The sequence below is a fragment of the Melitaea cinxia genome, chromosome 12 (assembly GCF_905220565.1).
Source record: "Melitaea cinxia chromosome 12, ilMelCinx1.1, whole genome shotgun sequence".
Lineage (NCBI taxonomy): Eukaryota > Metazoa > Arthropoda > Insecta > Lepidoptera > Nymphalidae > Melitaea > Melitaea cinxia.
In genome coordinates, this window is record NC_059405.1 from 16,820,184 (window position 1) to 16,840,968 (window position 20,785).

At 35.2% G+C, this 20,785-nt stretch overlaps 2 protein-coding genes across 2 annotated transcripts in view; one reads left to right on the forward strand and one right to left on the reverse strand.

The window, feature by feature from the left end:
- Nucleotides 1–3,767: 3,767 nt before the first annotated feature.
- Nucleotides 3,768–7,409, reverse strand: LOC123658349 (basic juvenile hormone-suppressible protein 1-like). The gene is made up of 5 exons (XM_045593779.1): nucleotides 7,319–7,409; nucleotides 6,153–6,286; nucleotides 5,217–6,050; nucleotides 4,976–5,136; nucleotides 3,768–4,846 (listed from the first exon to the last, which is right to left on the reverse strand). The coding sequence occupies exons 1-5, from the start codon at nucleotides 7,407–7,409 to the stop codon at nucleotides 3,820–3,822; spliced, it is 2,247 nt and encodes a 748-aa protein (XP_045449735.1). The 3' UTR covers nucleotides 3,768–3,819.
- A 1,000-nt stretch (nucleotides 7,410–8,409) lies between these two features.
- Nucleotides 8,410–20,785, forward strand: part of LOC123658298 (syntaxin-binding protein 5) — a 99,058-nt gene continuing 86,682 nt past the window's right edge. The window contains exons 1-2 of the mRNA XM_045593736.1: nucleotides 8,410–8,415; nucleotides 8,695–8,792. Coding sequence (XP_045449692.1) covers nucleotides 8,410–8,415; nucleotides 8,695–8,792 — 104 coding nt within the window. The remainder of the gene's footprint in view (nucleotides 8,416–8,694; nucleotides 8,793–20,785) is intronic.

The window sequence follows — 20,785 nt, forward strand, 5'->3', positions numbered from 1 at the left end:
GGGTACGTGATGTGAAATCGACTAAATATACTCGTATATTATACTGAGTTTGATTCAATAATTTCCTACAAGTATTTGAAAGACTATGAATAGCCTTGTGCAAATATTCCCTGAACTTGCTTGCTTACTTTTTGCGTGCCGAACACAGGTTTCCCTAGTTTGGCAGCAGATACATCCTGAATATAATTACTTTGAAATTGCTTTGTAAATATTTAAGTATAAATGTAAAAAAAATATTTGGATAAAATAAAGTATTATAATAATTATTATTGATGCTATAATTTGAGGGCTTAAAGGATCGATTGTAGGTACAGATAGCTTTAAACGAAGACCAGTAACGCATCCCCAACTACTGTAATCTCCTCGAGGTGTAACGTTTGTCACCCTTTTAATATAAAAAACTTACAATATTATTATCGGCTTAGAAACAGACCCAAACAAATTACAATTTCCGCTTGCATATCGATTATAAAGCTGCCAATTTTTTTTTTCAAAAATTTTTTCAACACAGAATACGGTTCTTCAGTTTTACTAAAAGTTTCAATTCTTATAAAGTAGATTTTCACAAAAAAAAACCGGCTGCAATAAATCCTCGTCGCCTGTTGCACGCGCTGGCGCGGGCGGGCAGTGATTGATGCAACTTACAAGGTATAACGTCTGTTATACTTTTTATTGAACCGACGTTTCAAAATAAAGTAACACGAACTCATGTGTTAACAAGCTAAATAGTTTTGTTTGAGAAGTGCTATATTTCCTAAAAAAGCAACTAGAGGGCGCTGCTAAGTAAGTGTAATGCGTGGAGACTGGAGGCGTGAACTTTTGTACTTAACAAATATTTTCTTCGTTTCAAAATACGTTCGAATCGTCATTAAACATAAAAAATAAATAAATTGTCATTAATAATTGTATTTATTTATTAAATAAATAAATAAAGTTCTAAGTTAAGCCATAAGCTATTCATAATGCAGGTTATACTGAGCAGAAAAGTCACTCGGCAGTGCTTACAGAACTTTTTTTTATAATTTGCCAACACAACACACAATAAATTATTAATAAAACAAATTCAATCATATGTATAAAAGCAAAATACAAAACCACACGCATTATTATTTCATAATCTGAATAAATATACATTCACTCACAAAAACTTAGACAAAGTTATTCACATTTCAACTTACAAGTGTTCACGGTGGCAAGTGTGCAGGTCGATACGTCAGAGGGCGCTCCTGTTGCTCAGCCGTGATTGATGCAGCCGCCTGATGAAGCAGATGACGTAACGGCTTCACTCTGTTCCGAACATTCATCACTTTTGCTCGCCTTCGACTTTATTAAAGATATAACACGAGCTTTATCAACTTTCTTTGTTTTCTATTTACGTGGACGGATTTCGTTTAAAAGAAATTTCTCGCTGATTTTTCTCGTTAAGTAGCTGAATGTAGAATCGGTAATAGTTATACGATAATTATAATTAATGAATTGATATTAACGACGATTTCAAAGTTGATTTTATCTTTCACGCCTCGTTTAATAAAAAAATCATTTTGTTTTTGATTTGATTGATTGAATTGTATAGTTTTCAGACTCTAAATATCTTATACTATTAAACGAGCAATTCTTGTATATATATATATATATAGAATCTGAATCTCGGAAACGGCTCCAACGATTTTCATAAAATTTAGTATTTAGGGGGTTTCGGGGGAGATAAATCTATGTAGCTAGGATTCATTTTCAGGAAATGTCGTTTTATCCCTGTTTTTAGGAATTGAAAAAAATATCGTTAGAATACGAAGGTAAATTTCGCATAAGTCAATGTACTTGAAATAGCTCGGTGGGAAATCGGCCGCTCGGGATCAACCGAGAAGATCATGGTTCAAATCCACATGTTATAATTAATTATTAATTATTTTTTCTTTTTCTTTTTCTAATTGCACTCGTTATTTTTTATTTAAATAGACTGTTCTTATTTTTTATTACTGACTGTTCGTATTTATACTTTATGATTTCCAAAAAACACGATTTACTAAAAATACCAAGCTTAGCTCGGTCACCCGGGTGTAGTGTAGTATATTATTGGATAATGGCGTCCGCCACCAACACCTACATAAAAGCATAGCTAGGAGTTTGAATTAAATTACTATTTACCTAATAATATGTCTATTAATTTTATAAGTCATTGGTTAGTCTTCTTTTCTATTTAGCTTTGTGTAATTTTCTCAAAACATACCTAAAAGAGATCGTTTTTCTGTGATAAAACCGCCTTTTGTACTTTTTTGTGTTATCTTATTTTTATTGTTTTGTTTCGTATATATTTTGGTACACGATGAAGAACGTTGAATAAAATGCCTAAGCTCGTTTAAAACTCAATCAATATTGGGAATTTATACCCAATATTTGAGACTTTGTTGCTACAATACAATATCCAACAAAGAGATAATTATTTTAAATTGAAAGTCTGCTCATATCTCACAGCTAGAAAAATGCCAAGGTAATAAAAGGCATCTATCGTAACCTGAGCGTGTCAAAGTCTCAAGAACCTAGACACGGCTTGATAGACAACGTCTGAAACAACAAAGGGTCCGAGCTAAACGCCTCAAGCTCGCATTTGCTGCCTTTGTTGGACAGAAATAGACCTCTGACCCTAATACGTCGCTAATGATTCTTCTAAGCTTACAGTAAAGTGAGTAATGATCACAATAATGCGTGGAGGAAAATTCAATTTTACACATTTTTGCAAAAACTCATTCAAATATTATAACTCCGAAAGCGATTTTGTTTATTTGTTTGTTTTCCTATTCAATGGCTAAAACCTATCGCCGTTAAATTAATCATGAACTTAATTTAATACCCAGAATAGACATAAGCTATCTTTCGTCCTGGAAAATGCACTATTTCCTAGTTATTAATAGTGTTATAAAGGAGGGTATTTTCACAGATAAAACTCTACGGCGCGACCGGATTTCTACGGAAATTACAAAAATTACATAATTCTTGTCTGCCATACGTACCAAATACCAACATTATATAAAGTGTGTTTTGTATTGCTCGCGTTTTAATGAATTTATCGCGACGCTAAATACGATTATCGGTGTACTTGCGCGTGTAATCGATTGAAATGAACTTCAAAAGGTGTAAAGTAACAAGATAATGCAAAAACTAGTAACTGTTTGAAATATTTCAAACAATAATTATTTTATTACCAGCCGAAAGATTTCAATGTTTAAAATGCTTAAACCGTTTTTGTTAATGTTTTAAAGATGCTCAGGATTTTACCAGTCGGTATTTCAAAAGTTTATTATACAAAGCGAGTAAGTCTGAGCGAGTAGTTGAAATAGTTTAATGTATCGGAAACAGTTGCAGAGAAATAATTAAAAATTCCAATAGAGCAACGCTCGAAATATGCTAAAGATTCTCTCTGTTAATATTAAATATCTATGAATATTTACTTTTGGAATAAAGAACTTGCATATGGATTGAAACAATTGCATATTTATGAGTGATAACTGAAATAACTGCTCAAACTATCGCTTAATTAATTCGAATGTTTCGAAAATTATGTTTCTCTTTAAAATCGAATCTTTTTTTTTTTTCTTTTGTATATATCTTTCCGTTACTTTTTTTTTTGAAAAGACCCAGTTAACCAAGTTGATGGTATTATAAGATTGGTCTCTGGTTTTAAAGGTTTGTCCTTATGTTAGCAAATACTTGTAATTTTCGTAGTTATAAAATATGGACACAATGTTATAGGGAGAAAGAAAAGAATGTAATAAATAACTTGCTTATTTTATTACATAAAGTACAGAAGATATGCATACCGCCCTACATTCTTAACATTTTGTCAGCGCTCATCATCATGACGTCCCTGTAAGACCACTTGACTAACATGTCGGTGTCTAAGTAGGTGAGGTCGTCACGTTTCATGACCATTTCTGACATATCGATGTCCTTAACAGTGTTGGAGATGCCCATGTCTTTTCTGTAGACGTTGATATCGATGAACTTCATGTTGCTGTTGAAGAAGCGGGTCACGTCGATCTCTCTGTCGAATGGGAAGCCGAGAGGCATGGTGTCGAAGCAAACGGAGAAGTAGCAAGCGTGACGGTTCTTCATGACAGACATGTCGATGGTGGGTAGAACTAGGCCAGTGCGTACAGGAGTAACGATGACGAAGAGCTGGAGAGGCATACCGCCGCGGTTACCGAGAGGGAGAAGTAGTCTGTGGCTCCAGCCGAGACGCTGTCTGTACCAGGAGCTGTCGACGATGCGGTCAGTGCTGTAGGTGGTGTCGACGAGATTGTCAGTGAAACGACGAGTCCATGGCCTGTCGCCGATCACGTTATGCATTTCATGTGAGTCGCGCACAATTGTGTTCTTGCCGGTTTCTAGTTTATAGAGGAAGCTGTCGATCTCTACCATGTCGAGGCGTTTGTCGTTGAAACTCAAAAGGCGACCCATGCAGTCATATTTTGGTCCGATGAACAAACGTACAACAGCGTCAACGGCCTTCTCAGAGACTACGTCGATGGTTACCTTGAAGGGTTGGTGGTTGAGGCGGCGCATGCGAGCTACGTAGGTCATGTCAGACTTCTTCTTCTGAACCTCAGTCTCGTCAAGGTACAAGGCGTTTGTGATGTCCACGTCGTACTCATCCATGAAAGTGACCAACCTGTCAGTAACGAGACGTTCTACTTTAACTCCGTCGAAACTGAGCTCTTCCTTGGTGTATCTGGGCAAGTACTTCTTGAAAAGAACTGCGTTTTCAGTGATTCGCTTCATCATCATCCAGAATAGAGGATCGCGCAGGCAAGTTGTGTACATGTCCAATGCGGTCGGGATGTAAGTGTATCTGTAAATTTAAAAAATTATGTCATATTAGCAGCATTAGCAATGACGAATATTTTACTGAAATTTGTATGAAAACTGAATTTCAACTACTCAAACAGAAATAATTTGATGAATACAATTAAGAACTCACTTGTCGAAGTTGTAAGTACCGTAAGACATGATTTTTCTGAACAAATGCACCAGGTGCATGACCTTAGCATCGTCCTTGGCGAAACCCATACCACCGAGAAGTATCCTAGCGAGGTTCTCGAAGTCCTCAACCTTTTTCAAACTGATAACAGTTCCATCGCGCTGCAAATAGAAAATTTTAGTTAGTCACGATTATTGCATTAAATTACAGTACACTTTAATAATATTCAAATGACACTTACGAATTCCATGCGACCCTTAATGATGCCCTCACGAATGATTCTTTCGAAGTCATCAAAGCGAAGCTTGTATTTCATGTTGTTCTCGTTGATGAGCACCATGTTGTTGCTACGTACGGGCATCTCGTCTCCAGTATGTAAGCGGATCTTGGGCCAGTAGCCGGTCATCATGGGCTTGTGCCAGTCGAGCACCTTGATGTCGCACATCTTGTGCGCGAGACGCTCCAATCTGTATCTTGCAAGCAATTGTTGATTGGCGTACATGACGACCTCACCGCGACGCTCTTTGTTTAAGCCGTATATATCGTCAGTCATCCAGTACGGGTAGTACATGTGCAGGTAGTAATAGAACGTGTTTAGGTCGATGTCCTCGGTGAAGTAGGTCAGGCGATCACTTTCGCTCATCACGTGACGTACACCCTTGCGCCAGTCGATGACAACGAGGTTCTTGTCGGTGACCTTGATGCCGTAGTAGTCCATAACCACGGGGTCCATGGCGGCTTTGGTCATTTTCATCATATGAGCTTTGTTAATGATGTGGCTGTCGACGAAGAAATAGGGGTAGATTTCATAGGGAGCAGGTAGAGTCACGCCGCGGCAGTCTTCTCTGTGGAACACGGCGCAGGTGAAAGCGTACACGAACATGCCACCGTTGATGCGCTCACGGAGGAAGCAGGCGGTCCTGATGAAGGTGTCGAAATCCTTAGCAAAGTACAGCATACGGAAGACCATAACGGCCTGTTCGACGTGTCTGCTGTTGCTGTGCACGAACACTTCACCGCGTGGCAGGAAGTCCATTTTGTAATGGTCGATGAATGTCTTCACTACATCGACTTTCTGTAAATTACAGTTTAAATTATGTTAAATAAATACAGTAAATTACAGTTTAAAATATTATATTTATAAAAGCATCTTCTCAAGGAGGCAATCCTATCTTACCAAGTACTTGTCGAAGTTCTCCTCCAGGACCCAGTCCCTGGCGACCTCCCTGATGTCATCGTAGACCGTCAGCTGGAGTATGTTGTTCAGTAGCTTCATGCAAAGCCATTCCTTCGTCTTGATGTCTACATTGACTGTGAATAAATATTTTTTTATAAAATAAATCCATTTCGTCGTGTGTATTGATGCCACATTATTGTACAAGAGCCAATTGGTTTAAATAATATTATTAAATATTTCTAGAAATATCCAAATATATAAAATTATTCTTGTGAAATACAAGCTTATATATTTATACTTTTGTACACTAACAAGTACATTAAAAATAAACAAAAAAATATGTACTGAATAAAGTGCAAAGGCGGTCTTATCACTGATAGTGATTTCTTACAGACAACCCGTCTATAAGGGAAACATTTGTAACATATAACAGGCACACGGTGCAATTTACAACAATATACTATGTATAAGACTCATATATACAGCGTATACAATACACCAAAAACTATATTCACATATACATAAACGTACACATACACGCATACACAGAATAATATGCACTAAAAATAATTACATACATATATAATACATAAATGAATAATTATTTGCTAAAAATAATATATAAATTTATAGAAGACTTCGAAAGACATTTTGTATCTTTCATCATTAATACATATATAACACAAAAATTTCGACGAGACCTGCGTGATACAAATAATTAAGTTTATATAACACCAGCCGTGCCCGCGTCTTCGTCCGCTTGGAATTTAACAAAAAAGTTATTGTTCAGTTCGCAGGGTTATAAATTAAATTCTAAAATAAAAGTAGCCTAAGTTATTCCTTATTACATCAGCTATCTCCCAGTGAAAGTCCCGTCAAAATCGGTCTAGCCGTTTTAGAGATTAGCCGGAACAAACAAACAAACAGACAGACAGACAAAAATTGTAAAAAATATCAAGTTATTTATCATATAAAGTTATTTATAATTATAGAACCATAATTATAATAATAATACACTCAACGGCCTCCACTAGGATTACTCCTGTGTTGTAGGTCCGAAAACACAACACAAAAGCACAACCGCCCACCACGCAAATGCCTGTATGGTAAAATGTACACCATGTGCGGGGAACAATATAAATTAATTAATGTAGAAATAAAATTACCTAATCTTTCCCTTCCAATGACGAAGCCGGTATCCTTGATGACGGTGGCCGAAGCCGCGGCGAGAACCGCCGCTAGTATGACAAACTTCATGTTGACCAGATGCCGACAATCTCCAACACCGAATGTGTCGACCAATCGTCGACACGTCTATTTATACCAATTGTAATTAATATTTTCTTATTTTTATCACCTTTGCCAGCTGCTATTGTTACCTCTATTCGATAACCTCTTCCCCAGGTGAACTTTAGCTACACAATCATTAAGCGCATAGCAATGGGCTGATTCGCTATCAGTAATTTTGTATTGTTATTGAACATTTCGATCGATATATATTTTTTAAGTATGGTGAGCGCATATGAACAATAAAAAAATATATAAATATCTGTACGATTTTATTTTTGTGTACCCACACATTAGGAATTCTAAACATTTTTGAATATCATATCAAAAATTTACCGCTCCAGCGGGATTCGAACCCGCGACGTAGTAGTAGTAGTCGGAGACGCGGGTTCGAATCCCGCTGGAGCGGTCAATTTTTGATATGATATTCAAAAATATATATAAATATCTTATAACATACACACACGGTCGTCTACTGACAGATATAGCAACTTTTTTTATAAAAAATAAATAAATACAAATAATACACCTAGTCTCAGGCGTAAATCGAACTCACAGCCTCCGAAACAGACAGTAGGGCCACTACAAACTGCGCCAACGGGCTAGTCAAAAAAACTTTAGTCCTTGTAAAGTATTATCAATATAAGAAATTGTAATGTTATATGCAGTAATAATCACCTGCCACGTGCACATGTATGCACTTATTATACGCAGGTAAATCTTGGAGTTGCCATAAGTCCGCCCATATGACGAGACATTCTATAACTTACTATAATCTTAAAACTATGTTTAATTATATATGTGGTGTGCGCTATAGTAAAAATCAGAGCCAACAGACAACCACAGCCACAGAGTAACAAATGTAGAGTCGGTTTTTTCTTCGGTTATACTGCGAAAACTACTGAACCTATCGGAATAATGCTTATACCATAAGATGCAGCGTGTTCCAGAGAAGGTTTTAGTATATGATATGTTGGTGATTACTTATCGTATAACAAAGTATAGGCAGAAAGAGGTCGCTAGCATATATAAACCCTAATAACAAGATATATATAGCTATCTGTCCATCTATTATCTATGAATCTGTTGTTCACATAAAAACATTATTTGTTCGTCATAATCTGTTGAATCCAGATTTTTTTTTTATTACATTCTCTATTTAGTAAGTCATAGCGTAGTTCATATAAGTGAAGTAACCATTCAAAACCTAACAACACATATGAATATGCTAAAATATTTTCTTCAATTGTTCCAGACATTCCGCCATGGGTTTCCTTTCTCCCCGACGGCGCTGGCGTGGGATCCTATTCAGAAGCTTCTGGCCATCGGAGACAAAGGCGGCAACCTCAGACTGTATCCTTTTAATATAGAACACAGTAAAATTACGCAACTAAATGATTTGATGGTATCGGACTCGCTTCAGCCTATTGCAGTCAACTCAATGTGAGCGAAGCCGCGGGTTAAAGCTAGTAAGTAATACATAAGATATTAAATTCAAAATGATCTGATCAAAAAATATATTATGACATCTGAAAAGTAATTCTCACAAAATCAGTTTTTAAGCTTTAATGGTTACTATTAGCGCTAACTACTACTAATAGTTATTATATCTACTGTATGGCTACGGTAGTAAAGAATATAGCCACCCCCTCTTTTCCCCTGGGTGTCGTAAGAGGCGACTAAGGGATAACACAGTTCCACTACCACCTTGGAACTTACAAAGCCGACCGATGGCGGGATAACCATCCAACTGCTGGCTTTGAAATACACAGGCCGAAGACGGGCAGCAGCGTCTTCGATGTGACAAAGCCAGCCCTGCGGTCACCAACCTGCCTGCCCAGCGTGGTGACTATGGACAAAAGACATGAATTCATGCCATTATTGGCGCGAACTTATGGAGGTCTATGTCCAGCAGTGGACTGTATTAGGCTGAATTGATGATGATTAGCGCTTTAAATTATACGAACAAGTCCATGTGCCTTGACCATGACTGCAACATCACCGAAACATCAGAAGCTTCAAAACGACTATCGCGGTACGGGCCGGTTCCACCAAATGTGGATAAAATTAATCTTGCACGTAAATTACGAATAGATTTTAAACAGGAGGTAGAATTAAGACCTGTTTCTCCTATTAAACTATAACTGTCAGATTCATATTTGCGAATAGAAATATAGTGGATTTCGGTGGTAAATAAATACATCAAAATTTTTTATCTGTTGGATACTACACTATCCGACAAACGGCGTTATCAACAACCTATGGCACAGATGCCAAGTCCCATAAAAGCATCTTATAACATTGTTTGCCAGCGTGTGTAGTCGAAAGTTCCCGAATAATAATTGACCAAAATAACATATAATGTACGTAAGGAGCGTGTTTTTATGACTAATACGTAAATAGTTACATGATTAATAATCGAGTTGCTACGCCTAGGTCGTACAGATTAATCACTAAGTGTTCAACCAAATATAAATCTTATTGAAACGTGATAAAGTTACAAATCGTAAAACGTGAGAGTTAAATTAAGTGGTTGGGCTTGTTTGCCAAGTTTTGCTTTAACTTTTTCTTGCGGTTTCGCTTGTTTATGTTTAGCGTAAATTTTTGTCCTAAATTCTTTATAAAATGATGTTTAAATTTGTTGTTTCTAATTTGTACGATTTTATTTTTGTGTTACCCACACATTAGGAAATTCTAAACATTTTTTAATATCATATCAAAAATTGACCGTTCCAGCGGGGATCGAACCTGCATCTCCGACTGACCGTGTCAAAGATTTTCATTGTAATATGAAACTTTGAATAGTTACGGGTTTTTCTGAGTAAAGAACTCACTATAGACCGCGCCACAGTCGCTTAAAACGAATATCAAAAAAAAAATCAATCTAGCGAGTACATCGTTTCATAGCTTAATTGACTATAGCACCGACACGGTATATATATATATATATATATATATATATATATATGTATATAATTTTTCTTTTACCTACGTACTATCCAGTAAAAAGATCTGAGGTAACATATAAAAATAAATACGAACAAAAACCGCCTACTTTTTTTGGAGTCGGTTAAAAAAATAACAATTTGATACATAACAATGTTGCAGTAATTCGGCCTGTTATCACGCGGCACTTGACCGCGAGTAATCCGTCGATAACCGGCCTATCTCCCGTTCACTTACGGGTTCAAATATTACTTTATCTTATTTGCAACAAATTCTTTATTTATTGTTTACTTTCACTATTACTAAACTAGATAACGACCGCGGTTTCGTCTGTTCTGATGTTTAAGCTAATGTTTTACTAATTACAATCGTAGCGGCTTAGAACCACGTTCTGACTTTTGCATTTTGTGGTTTAATGATGGAGTCTACGCTATTTGAGAGTTTGTTCATAAACAGCTAAAACCGCGACTTCGTTCGAAGTTAACCATTTTGATTTTTCAATTCCATAATCAGCAGGCTTACTCTTGAAACTCGATCCTATTTGAAATTTAGGATTGGGATCGAGAACTTGTCAATCGGTACTCTTGAACACTACACTAGCGCACGATTTGACTCAATTACAGTGGAATTTTATGTAACTAATAGAAATTGGGATTTCTCGATCTTACACATTTTTTGCACTCTTGACAATATTTTGACGTTGACTATCGACTTGGAAAACGTGATTGGGATCGAATTTACTCGTTTCATTAAAGTTAACTTTTTAGTGTTGGATTGTGTATCTTAAAGTATTTTTTATTAAGATAATGGCGCGGCTGGTGCTTATTTGTAACATATTAACTATGTATATTTTTATATTATCAACAATATCACAATCACAGTATTTATGTTTCTAATATTTAAATAAAAATCACAGTATTTAGGTCTCTAATGTCTTTTGTTTTAACTATATTAATAAACTTTTGTATTCACTAATTTAAGCTTAACACTGGTCAAATTGCAGAAATTATTACAGAAGTAAATAAAGAAAGAAGATAACTTAATTATAAATATAACAAAGAAAATACGTAATTAAGATAATTTGAAATTTAGAAGACTCAAAATTGGGCCAGTCGTGTTTTTTTTAACAACAACACACATTATGCCAGAATGTATAGTATATCTTGCGTTTTTATGCTTAAAAAAATCAGTTTAAGGTTTAATTTAAGGAATTACAATATAATAGATAATAATTAATTTTTGGAGACACATTATAATTTAAAAAACATAAAATTTCATGAGTTAAATTATTTTCTTATTATTTTTTATTATAATGGCTACACCGGGAACCGATCGTCAATTCGATTCCAATTTCAATTCAATTGGAAGCTCGATTTGGTCAAGAGTACCAAAATATTACAGATTGGAACTGGAACTGTATTTAATTCGTGTTTTTGTGAGATTGGGATTGAAGTCAAGAGTGCTTAAGCCTACAGGAGAATCGAAATTTTCGATTTTAAGAGTCTCCACATTCCTAACTCGTTCTGTAGACCTGAATAATTTGCCAGCAAGTCATGCCAAGTGTCATTCAAAAATATGCCTGTATAATACACAACCACATAATAGACAAAAACAAAAGCGTCTGCGGAGGCTGTAATGCTGTATAATTTGTATTAACTAGCAGTTAAGCAACGGTCACAGTACTGGTTTGTGGTTGGATCCGCGCACATGACAAACATTTGTATTGGCCATACAGATGTTTGCCGTGATCTGGGTGTTTTTGCAGTTCTTGTGGGTCTCCCCACAGTGCCTCGGAGAGCACGTTAAGCATAGATCGCGGTTGTTGTCATGTCCACCTGATAGCGGTCGTTACTCTTAGTAAGGAATATATCCACCAACCCGCACTGGAGCAGTGATGGATTAAGCTCCCTTCTCCTACATGGAGAAAAAGGCCTAAGCCCAGAAGTGGGATGTAATAGGCTAAATAAATATTTAAAAATATATATATATTACAATAACAAACCCTGTGATTACCTTCTAACAATAGACTAACTAAACCCCCTCACTCCTATATCCTCACAAGGCGGGTATGTACTATCAAAACAGCTAATTAAGAAACGTAATTAACCTCTAAGCTTGAGAAAATTAGGTACAAGTTCAACCCCAGGCGCCATTGTTAGCATTTGATACATCGTAAGACAGAATGTAATTAGCAATTAACTGTAATCAATAATTCTAAACTAATTTATGAACAAGGTATGTTCAGAGCAATTGCATTCCCTCTTTGTATCCGCTGTCAGTAATATAACGCCACCGACTTTTATGGTGCCCACACTGAGAGTAGTAACTCTCTCCACTCCTATTATTATATGATATCCCTATAACATGATGATGACATCCCCATTACATTTTTTTTAATTCCGATTTTTATTTGAATTTGACGAAAAAATATCTGTTAAAATTTTCACAGCGTTAAAATATTAGACGAAAAAAAATTCTCAGTGGTTCAATATACTGTAATGGTACAATATACATAGCTTATATTTAAAAAATATATAATGTTTTAATAATTAAAGTATTTTAAAACCAATTAAACGATAGTATAACTTATTTAAATTATCTTTAAAAAACTTATAATAATAATTCCAAATAATACTAGCCAAAGCTCTTGTCTCTGCTTGTGTTGCTTGCTTGCCACCCTATTACAAAAGAAACTCTCTAAATAACTTAAACACTATCATAAAGCAAAACTGTCCTACGTATGTTCGTCCGTGATATTTGTCACTGCATGTTACCTCTGGCGTGCGTCCAACAGCAATGGAAGTACCAACTACTCATATCCGTGCAGCAATGTCTCGGAAATTACGTCATTTTTCAGTTTTAACTCACCGAAGTAAGCTTAATGTTTTTCGGGAAATAAACTACACTGACTCTCTTCGTACTTAATACTTAATATTGTTGTTTCTTGGTAACAGGTTCGATAAATTGTTGTTTCTTGGTAACAGGCTCGATGAATTGTTGTTTTCCTTGCATAATAACCAACCAAAAGAAATTAGATAATCATTCATAGGCCTCTTTATCCGTGTAGATGAAGGATTTGAAATCTAGGTACTTTACGTGTACCAATCTATCTTAATAATATTTAATATTTTTTTAATCTTAAAATTATTATTCATTGTGGTAAACTCACAATTTATTTATTTGTTTATATCATATTTATATTACACATATATTAACTTATCATCATCATCATCATCTTCCTGCCCTTATCCCAATTATGTAGGGTCGGCACGACATGTTTTCCTCTTCCATTTCACCCCACATTCCTCTCTATTATTCGTCACTTCAGCGCTTACTCCTTTCTTTCTCATACTATACTCACACAATCTATCCATCGCTTTTTCGGTCTGCCGATCGCTCTTCGTCCTTCGACATTCATCCCTAAAATTCTTTTACCAACATAGCGGTCATCCCTCCTCATTACATGCCCATACCACGCTAACCTATTGCTCCTCATTTTCTCTGTCACGGGTGCTACTTTCAAACTTCCCCTTATATACTCATTTCTAATCCGATCTTTCCTCGTTACTCCACACATCCATCTTAGCATTCTCATCTCGGCTGCGTGCACTCTTCTTTCATCCGTCACACGGTTTTGTAAGTTCCAAGGTGGTGGTAAAACTGTGTTATCCCTTAGTCGCCTCTTACGACACCCACGGGAAGAGAGGGAGTGGCTATATTCTTTACTACCGTAGCCATACAGTAGATATAATAACTATTAGTATTTAATTTATAAAATAATATATATATTTATTAACAAGCACATCCGCACGATACCCGTTGTATACGGTGGATTTGACATGAGCTCTCGCGATCTCTCGTTTTTTAAATTGACATTTAAATAAAGGAACGATCTAGAAAGTCTTTACCGCGCATGATTGAGTTTTTGACAACTGTGATGTTATAGACGTCTTCAAAAGTCTCTCGCTTAATTTTAGATATCGATGTTAAATATCAACGCATAGCTAAATTAATTATCATCAAAATTATTGATATTTTAATTTTAATTCGTTAATTAAAATCATTAATGATTTTCATTTCAATACTTCGTTAAACTCGAAATTTATTGAATGAAATAAAAATAAAAGTATCAAAGAAAATAGCTCATTAAAATATTTCATTCCAATTATATATTTTTTTTTAAATAAATCTTCGCTGTCAGAGAATTTAGCAAATTACGCGTTAAGACTCGTTGTAATGACAAAAAGGTCTTTTAAGAAAAATTTCGAACGCGACGAATCTGAAATTACCGCCACAATAATTCGAAAGAGTCGCCATCTTTTTAAATAAATTCACTGGCAATTAATCCGGCTCGTTGGACGCTCGCTCGATTCATTTTTCTCTCACGAATTTAATTTGAAACTTCGTAAGAACTTATCCTTATAAATAGACTTCTTAGCGTCTTTCGAGTTTTGTGACTTTTTTGTTAATAAATGTCACCGCACCCATTGTTGGGTAATGTGGAACATTTGAATAATTGCTGACTTGGGTGTTAAAATTATTAAATAAAATGGTCTCGACTAACTCATTACCGCTAAGCCTGAAAAATTGAAGCCTGTTACATTAAATTTAGGAAGGCTGTTTTGCAATATATGCACCGAATGGAGTAGTATTGTTTAACTGACTTCAAAAAAGGAGGAGGTTACTCAATTCGACCGTATATATATGTATGTTCGGGGATAAATCCGTCGTTTTGAACCGATTTTGATAATTATTATTTTCGTTGGGAAGGAGATATCCCTAGTTCAGTACCACGATAAGGAAACCAGGATCTGATGATGGGATCCCAGAGAAGTCGAAGGAAACTCTCGAAAATCCGCATAACTTTTTAATGTTTGTACCGATTTTGATGATTTTTAATTTAATCGAAAGCCGATGTTTATCATGCGGTCACTTGTAAATTTCATCGAGATCTGATTACAGCTTTTGGAGTAATCTTTGATAATGCATATTTACTTGACTATTTTTTTAGAAATATAATCGCTTTAAATATTATTGAACATAACACAAAGTGAAATGTTAATGAACCAAATTTTATCATCGCGAATAATAAACAAAGAAGTTACACAAACAGTAAATACACAATTAGTGTACAGTTGACGGCCTTATCGCTAGTAAAGCGATCTCTTCCAAACACCCGACTTGGTAAGAACAATTTAACAGATAAAGACGCAACTTAAAAGTAATAAAAAAAGGTATAAAATTTATTCTGGAATGATATGCTATTGAATAATAATGTAAATTTAAAGTTTGTATTAAAACTATATTAATACGTAAAGCTTATTATTCGGTGCAGAAATACATAGATAACAAAGATGTGTGGACTTATTTAGACTTGGTGACTGTATTTCATGCAAGATATTACTAATTTACCATCAACTGCTAAACCAAATCAAACTGCAGGGTTTCTAGCCCGTTTTTACATTCCGAATCGGTTGTAGCTTCACTTTTAACAAGAACTTAAATTTTAATTTGTAATATAATGATTCGAAAGTGATTTCGAAGCTTATTTGAATAAAATTATTTTGATCAAAAGGAATGAGAGAAAAATGTATCGTATCGAAAGTGAAAAACCGAAATATACGAAATGTGTATTAAACACTTTGTTTTGGTTGTTTCATTAGAAATTATTAAGAACTTTTTTTAAAAATTCATTAAATGGTGCAATAAGGCATACAATTTTGTCAACATCATCATCATTTCAGCCTATCACAGTCCACTGCTGGACATAGGCCTTCACAAGTTCACGCCAAAAATGGCGTGAACTCATGTGCAGGTGTTTATACTACTACAGTACTACCACGGTAATCGCTTACCATCAGGTGAGCTGTACGCTTATTTGCCGATATAGTTGAATAAAATAAAAATCGGTTTTATTTCTCTAAATTATCATTTATTGTGTGAGCAAACACGCTATTTATTGAAGATTTGGGTAGGAAAGCCGTCTTTTTGGCAACAGAGTTGTAATCATCTCGCTACGCTGATTCTGTCCGGGTCGCCGATCCTACATATCAGGTAATTTTTTTCTTACGATATTTTCCTAAATCACCGACCGTGAGATTAATATGTACACTATATATTATGTCTACTTACATATATACATATCTTTTACGAATAGATTTACTTTTTTTTTTTTTTTTTTTATTTCTTTAATAATAAGGTTATTCTTTATAAATAAACAAATTGCGTTGCTCTGAAAATAAGGGAAATGACAATTTATGTTTATTATTTATGATTCTTACTGTATTAATTATATTTTGTTATTATTTTCCGTTTTCATCAAACACCAAAATTTTTATACTTTTATTATTTTTTCATGTCATCTGACAATGACAATTCAAAATACTAAATTTAAATATTTAGAGATAAAAGAGGATACTCTTTACGCAGATCTTCCAATATTTATAATTAGTGTACTTTGGTATTTAGTACCTTGGGTTGCTTCAAATTTTGGTCAAGATATTCCTACCTTAAGAAAACTATTTATATTCATAATAAAATATTATTCATATTTAATATATATATTTAGACTAGCTATGCCAGCGACGTCGTCTGCGTGGAATTGCACAAAAAAGTTACTGTTCAGTTCTCAGAGTTATAATATAAAATAAAAATGAAAAATAAAAATAGTCTAAGTTACTCCTTATTACATCAGCCAGTGAAAGTCCCGTTAAAGTCGGTACTACCGATTCAGAGATTAGTCGGAACACACATAATACACAAGCACAAACCTCCAGACCACGGCAAATATATGTATCTACATACAAAGCAGGAAATAATTTCAGCCTAATACAGTCCACTGCTGGACATAGGTCTCCACAAGTTGGCGCCAAATATGGCGTGAACTCACGTGTTTTGCCATAGTCACCGCGCTGGGCAGGCGGGTTGTTGACCGCAGGGCTGGCTTTGTCGCACCGAAGACGCTGCTGCCCGTCCTCGGTCTGTGTATTTAAAAAGCCAGCTGTAGGATGGCTATCCCGCCATCGGTCGGCTTCGCTAGTTCCGTGGTGGTAAGCAGGAAATATTCTGCAAATATTGTAGAGTCCGTCTGGGAAGGTACCTCTACCTTACAGAAGATCACAGCCAAATGACACTCCTCTCAAGTATTGTTGTGTTCCTGTGGTAAGAAAAATGGCCAGAGCTCCTGGAGAGGAAGAGGGATAGAGTTGGCAACGCGCTTGCGATGCTACTGGTATTCCAGGCGTATATAGTCTTCGGTAACCGCTTACCGTCGAGTAGGCCATACGCTTATTTGCCGCCCCAGTAGTGTAATACTACTGGTATAACCGCTAAGCCAACATGTTGTCAATTGACTTGTTTATACATGTTACAATACACTCATATTTCGTAACGCATTTAACATACATCAAGTGTCGCATCATCTCGCTTCAGCTTCTAATCCGATTAAGATGTGGAAGCATTTGATGACAAGTACGATTGTGTAATATATGTAGCGACATACAGATTAACATAACACTCGCACAACACTGCCTACTCTAATACTCATTGACTGAACTGTTTCAGTAATTTCACCGTTATACTTCATTATGTTTGACAGTGTGCTGATCATCCTTATGCTATTAAAGGCAATTTTGTTTTTCTTGTAGTACAAGGAAAAAATAGATACAAGCCCTTCCGAAAGTTTTCTAATCTTTGCTAAGAAGTGTTAGAGCACTATCCGCTACTACCCAATCAATGAATTCTTATTTTTTTTAATAATGATTGAGATCCACAGGCTACAACTTTATGCATTCGACCTGTAATATTCCACTGTTGGGCATAGGTCACTTTCTCCATGTAGAATAAGGATTGCAGCTTAACCCACTACGCTGCTCCACTGCGGGTTAGAAAGCCAAAGAGGAGTTCGTATGTCAAAATAAATATTCGTACAAATATCTGCTCTAAATTGATTGAAACCAACAACCATCGACGTTAATGTTATTTCCAGCTATACCAAAATGGGAACCCTCTAAATTTACTTGATTCTTATTACGGTAACCCGCATAATATTCAAATATTTCAAGACGCTAATACAAAATCCGAAATATAATCATACATTCCTTTGACAATCAACAAATTTCTTTCAACTTGGTACACAAGGTGAAAACGAATCAAGTTAAGTGAACACGTATCCAACATTTGCGTAACAATCTAAATAAGTGTCTGCCCACCAAATTTGTCCTACGACGAGGCAACTTTAGGCTTTTTTTATCACTTGGCCTTCGCCCTTCACCCCTGTGACCACGCGACCGCTCGCCTGGAAACGAAATTCCATCAATTACCGAAGTAAATTGAGTTTACGCTTTTATGGATATATTATTATCTCAATCGTAATGGAAATATTTCGATATTATTCAATTTTGATATCATTTTTTCTGTCTTGACATAATCTTGAACAATTTTTCTAACAGTTATTGGCTGCCTTTAATATTGATTCGACAGAAGACTGTATGTTGCTTCGTTATTTGATTTATCAAAATATTTAATTTTCTTTGTTTAAGAAATTAATTTTAAAGACGTTTTATTAAGTAAAAGGTTCCGTAGCGTCCGCCGCGCTGTTCTTCAAGTATGACTATCGTACTAACAAGTGCGAGCATTAGCATTCATTTATACGACCCTTATTAGATCATTAAATATGTATATCATAAATATATTTTTGTATTTCTACAAATTTTAACTTCTTGTCTAGGCGTATGACTTTGTGAAATTTCGCTCCTTGCCTCGAAGGACACGTAAAGCCATCGGTCCGGTGGATATCATACATGTCATAGTAGGGAAATTATCTACCTACCGTCAATGATTACCACAGTGTATTAAGCATCAAACCTTCTTCTATTGCCTTGTGAAATTATGCCTTCATCCAGCTGTAGCATACGATAATTCAATAAATGTCAGTAATATAAATTCATAAATACATATTCGACGATAAATAACATTGTTATGTACCAATATGTCAGCCACATTAAAAGTTACATATTGTGTTCACAATTATATGAATCAGAACTCTAGCTATTCAGACAATAACTCAGTTGAATCGAATATTTCACGTTGCCAAACGCTAACGAACTAAACTAGCTGAAACAACTGAGCGAGACGTATTAGCTAATGCTGTTACAAGATTTTAAATTGTATCAAATAAAGCCCAGAATACGTAAATAATCTGATTGCAAAAGCGCTAGCTTCGTGTGTGGTATATTTGTTCGACTCAAAACCTCTGATGAGGGTAGTTGGAAATTTTCCAATTGCTTGCTTAACTCAATTTATTATCATTAAATTGTATATAACTAATGATGTATTTAAAATTAAACCCTATAATTTTTTTTCTAAATTTTGTGGATTTGTCTGTAGCAATGAGATTGTTTCGTCTCTGAAAGTATGGATAAAAATTAGAATTTCTTCGGCGACAAACCCAGCCCTGCGGTCACCAACCCGCCTGCCCAGCGTGGTGACTATGGACAACTCACATGATTTGACGCAATTTTGGTGCGAATTTGTGGAGGCCTATGTCCAGCTGTGAACTGCAATAGGCTGGAATGATGAAGAATTTTAAAAAAGAAAAGTTATTAACTGCGCTTATTTTCGAATCTGTCGGTAATTTTTTTAAAGCCTACTATTTAACTTATGTTCAACATAGGCTAAACATCGTGCTGTAACTCGTATCAGCAGAACAGCAAACATAAACATAGACAAATATGAAAATCGAGTGAATTTATGCCAAAAACCATTCTAGCCTCAGATTAAATGCCCGTAAGCCGAGACAAACATGCAATAGATATATAATTGATACGATCAGACAGCAAATATACGACAATGTCGACAAACGTTCGGCGATGGAGACTGTGTTTGTAGCAAGACAAATGTTAGGACAAATCATTATATTACCTGTACGAGTGTTTGTTCAAAGAGTACATTATCCGCCGTCATATTACGAAGATAGCAGTGACGATTAAAACTATCCCTTACTACCTTGAGGTATGTTTGTATTAGATCTAAAATGATTAAAATTTTCACAAAAATATTTTAAAGTTACGAAAATGTCTCTCTTTCTTACCTACATCAGCAATAATATAGAGTAAAAAAAATATATGAACCAAGCAGCTACACTGATAAAGCTAAAAATTTATTAAGTCCTCTAAAAATCAAAAATGATTAAAATACTTGTAAATTATCATTTCGCAGCAGAATATCTGCAATTTAAATAATTATTTAATTTTAAAATCTAACTTTAGATTTTAAATGAAACAATTACTGGCTCGAAAGATAAATGCAATACAGCATAGCTGGCAAGACAGCTAAGAATTACTTTTTAACTCAATATACTTATTAGAATTCTTCTAGCATCAGATAACGTATATTGCAAA

Bases quoted from the DNA above. Each gene is read 5' to 3' on its own strand.
- LOC123658349 (XM_045593779.1), bottom strand. From the start codon at position 7,409: ATGAAGTTTGTCATACTAGCGGCGGTTCTCGCCGCGGCTTCGGCCACC. The intron at 5,137-5,216 runs GTAAGTGTCATT...TTCTATTTGCAG, and splicing joins TTAAGGGTCGCATGGAATTC to CGCGATGGAACTGTTATCAG. The intron at 4,847-4,975 runs GTGAGTTCTTAA...TTAAATTTACAG, and splicing joins GGTACTTACAACTTCGACAA to ATACACTTACATCCCGACCG.